Here is a 3,667-nt window from a genome sequence, read left to right on the forward strand (position 1 = left end):
TCATGACATTTATGTACTCTTACATTCCATAGATTGCATCCATTTGGTTTACTTATTTTAAAATATATTGAGAAAATTTTTCATACAATGCATTATGATTATGGTTCAGCATTCTCCAATTCCTTCTAAATCCTCCACACCTCTCCACCCACCTAGATCTGTGCAAGTTTTCTCTTGAAAAAAAATAAAGTAAGCAATTGGGAAAACAAATAAACTGAAATTTAAAACTACAAAGGAAAAACCCGCATGAGAAACATGTACACACACAAACACACACCATGAAGCCACAAATTCATAAAACATATAAGCAAAAGACCTGTAGCACACACAAAAAAAAGCCCAAACAAAGCTATAATTCTCCCCACAAGATACCTGCTAGAGAAGCAGCTACTGTCTCACTGATGATTTTTTCCTGATGTAATTCATCCTTTTCTCATGTAATATGTGTGCACACATATATACTATAACTCACATCTGTCCTAAAAACCAAAGTTCTTTTTTCTCACAGATATTTTTACATTCCAATATGAGATGCTCTAATACAAATCTATACTCCTTTCTCCAAGTGCCTCCCACTGTTTGCTCTTTCCTGGGGCTACCATAGGCTCTCCAGATGACTGAGCACACAATGCCGGGAGGAGCACAGCATTGTTACCTAACAGCCTCTCTCCTTTTACCTGCCAGAGGTTGGAAAGCTCTTGCCTCACTCTGCCCTCCTCATGCCTTCCTGTGAACTTGGATGTCTTGATGTTGTCTGCCTCCCAGGGGACCACATTTTCTTGGGGCCATGGCTCCCTTCCTCAGGCCATCTACCTGGACTCAGGCCCTCCTGGGAGGTGCTCTCTGTTTATGTGTGCTGTCTGTACTACTGTCTCCTGTCTGTTGTTCCCGTGGCCCACCAAACTGGCGCTTCACTACCTCTGAAGTTGTGATTCCCAGGAAGGTTCCCCAGAGAAGGGGTGGAAGTAATATGCCAGATGAGATCACCTATAGCATGCGCTTTAGGGGACAAAGACACGTGATCCACATGAAACTCAAGAAGAACATGATTCCCGAAAATTTGCCTGTGTTCACTACCAATGACCAAGGAGCTGAGCAGGAGGAGTACCCATTTATTCCTCGGGACTGTTACTTCTACAGCTACCTGGAAGGGGTCCCTGGGTCCCTAGCTACACTAGATACCTGCAATGGAGGTCTTAAGGGCATGATACAGGTGGATGACTTCACTTATGAAATCAAACCACTGGCATCTTCTCCCAAGTTTGAGCATGTTGTTTCTCTGCTAGTGGTGGAAGAAAAGTCACGTAAGTCTAGAAAGTGTAGACATGATGAGGATGTGGCAGAGGTCAGTGAATACCCTGAAGAGATGAAGTTTGCTGGAAGCGCCAGAGCAGCTCCGGTGTATTTGTGGCGTGTGCATAGGAAAAATTTAAGACTGCACTATGTGGTGACTAATGCAGTATACAAAAGGACCTCAAATTTTAGCAAAACAGCTGAAATGGTATTGATTATGAACAGCATAGTAGATAGCATTTATCAGCCAACTGGCATGGGTATCTTTGTACGTGCTATATGTATTTGGTATCAACATGACTCATATAATGTGTATAGATTTAGGAGAGATCCTTGGGCCTTGACGAGCAATTTTGGCATGTGGAAAGTACCCTTTCATAGGGTAATAGAACACTCCATTTCTATTCTTATGACAGGACATAGAGTTGGAAATAGGGATTATCTTAGCAATTCTGGTGGACTGTGCAACCCAAACTGGGGAGTAATGTATCTATATATACATTTCCATCACTTTCTGACTACGACAGTGCTTGCTCATGGAATAGGTCATTTTTTTAAAATGCAGCATGATCTCCCAGGCTGTGTTTGTTTCAGAAGAAGCAGCTGTGTCATGACTGAATTTCCTACTCTTCAGGATATGCTGAGCAATTGTTCCCAAAAGCAAATACATGTATGGGTTCACGGCTGGGATCCGTGCCTGAGTGAGGAACGTGTGCCCTATAACAATTTTAAATATGTCGTTCGTCGATGTGGAGATAAGACTGTGGATGAGAAAGAGCAATGTGACTGTGGTTCCCTGAAAGACTGTATTAATAATAAATGTTGCACAACCACTTGTGAGTATACTGAGGACAGCACTTGCGATGTGGGAGGTTGCTGTAAAGATTGTGTCTTTGCACCTTCTGGAACGAGGTGCAGAGACAAACTTGGTGTTTGTGATCTGCCAGAATACTGTAATGGACTCTCAAACGATTGCCCAGATAATGTTTACATCATGGATGGAACACCCTGCTCAGCAGGAGCAGTTTGCATGAGAGGAAACTGCAGTGACCGTGATTTGCAGTGTCAAGCTCTTTTTGGGTACCAAGTCAAGGATGGTTCGCCAGCATGCTATAAAGAATTAAATCGCAAGGGTGACCGATTTGGAAACTGTGGGGTTAAAAAACTACGAGGAGGGAGCAACACTATCCCATGTCAAGACGATGATATTTTTTGTGGGCTGCTGCACTGTGAAGGTGTCACTCGTATTCCTGGTGGAGGTCAGCATGCTACATTTCATCACATAAAGGTAAAAGATGTTAAAGAACAACAGTGCTTTGGTTATGATGTACACCATGGACTAGATATTCCATTTGTGGGGCTTGTAGTGGACGGTGCAACCTGTGGCCCAGGGAAATACTGTAGAAGACAATCCTGTGTTTTTCATCAAACCTTGCATTATAAGTGCAACATTAGCTCCTGTAGCTTCAGAGGAGTGTGTAACAACAAAGGCAATTGTCACTGTGTGCAAGGCTGGCAACCACCAACATGTGAACAAAGAGGAACAGGTGGTAGTGTAAACAGCGGCCCTCCACCTATCATGGAAAAAATGCTTGAGGTAACCTTAAATGTGACTATAAACAAGATCTTACTTGTTTTAATTACTCGTTTGTTTCTTATCTTGGCTTCACTTCTTTTTGGTGGAATTACAAGAGCCGTGATACTCATAGACAAAGAAGCAGGACAACAGCCTAGTGGACAAGTGCCTGGCGGAAAAGCACCTGGTGAAAAAGCGCCTGATGGAAAAGCGCCTGGTGGAAAAGCGCCTGGTGAAAAAGCGCCTGGTGGAAAAGCACCTGGTGGAAAAGCTCCTAGTGGAAAAGCGCCACGTGGAAAGTAAGTCCATTCCAAACTAGCTGGAGCCACACAAGAAACCAAATCACAGACAAAGAAGCAGGACAACCAATCATAGACAAAGAAGCAGGACAACCAATCATAGACAAAGAGGCAGAACAACCACCTCCTGTAGAGTAAGTCCATTCCATACTAACTGGAGCCTCACAAGAAACAAAATCCATGTCAATTACTACAAGAAATGTTCAATGATTTCCCCTGACAGTTATGTGACCATTCACAAATCTGAGGTTTTCATCTTGAAATAAAATCGCTGGGAAATTAACATTGTGTCTCTGTTAAAATTTGCTCTTTATACATCGTTCTTCAAGTTGCTCTTGCTCTTGCTCTCGCTTGCCCTCTCCTCCCCAGTTCTCTCTCTGTGTATTTATAGAGTGTGAGCGCAGCTGCTTGTGGAGGCCAGCATCAGATCCCCTGGAGCTGGGATTACAGGTGGATGTGGGTCACAGAGCATGGGTGCCGGGGTCTACAAGACCAGCAA

The 3,667-nt window shown here is 43.4% G+C and overlaps 1 protein-coding gene across 1 annotated transcript; it reads left to right on the forward strand.

Moving 5' to 3' along the window:
* Window positions 1-787: 787 nt before the first annotated feature.
* Window positions 788-3,172, forward strand: LOC129667634 (disintegrin and metalloproteinase domain-containing protein 20-like). Its single transcript, XM_055595308.1, has one exon. It carries the CDS (start codon window positions 788-790, stop codon window positions 3,170-3,172), a length of 2,385 nt encoding a protein of 794 aa, XP_055451283.1.
* The last annotated feature ends 495 nt before the right edge of the window (window positions 3,173-3,667 follow it).

The sequence above is a fragment of the Psammomys obesus genome, unplaced genomic scaffold, assembly GCF_907164565.1.
Source record: "Psammomys obesus unplaced genomic scaffold, mPsaObe1.curated_primary_1811, whole genome shotgun sequence".
Taxonomy (NCBI): Eukaryota; Metazoa; Chordata; class Mammalia; order Rodentia; family Muridae; genus Psammomys; species Psammomys obesus.

Excerpts from the sequence above, each read along its gene's own strand:
- LOC129667634 (XM_055595308.1), top strand. The coding sequence starts at position 788 with ATGGCTCCCTTCCTCAGGCCATCTACCTGGACTCAGGCCCTCCTGGGA.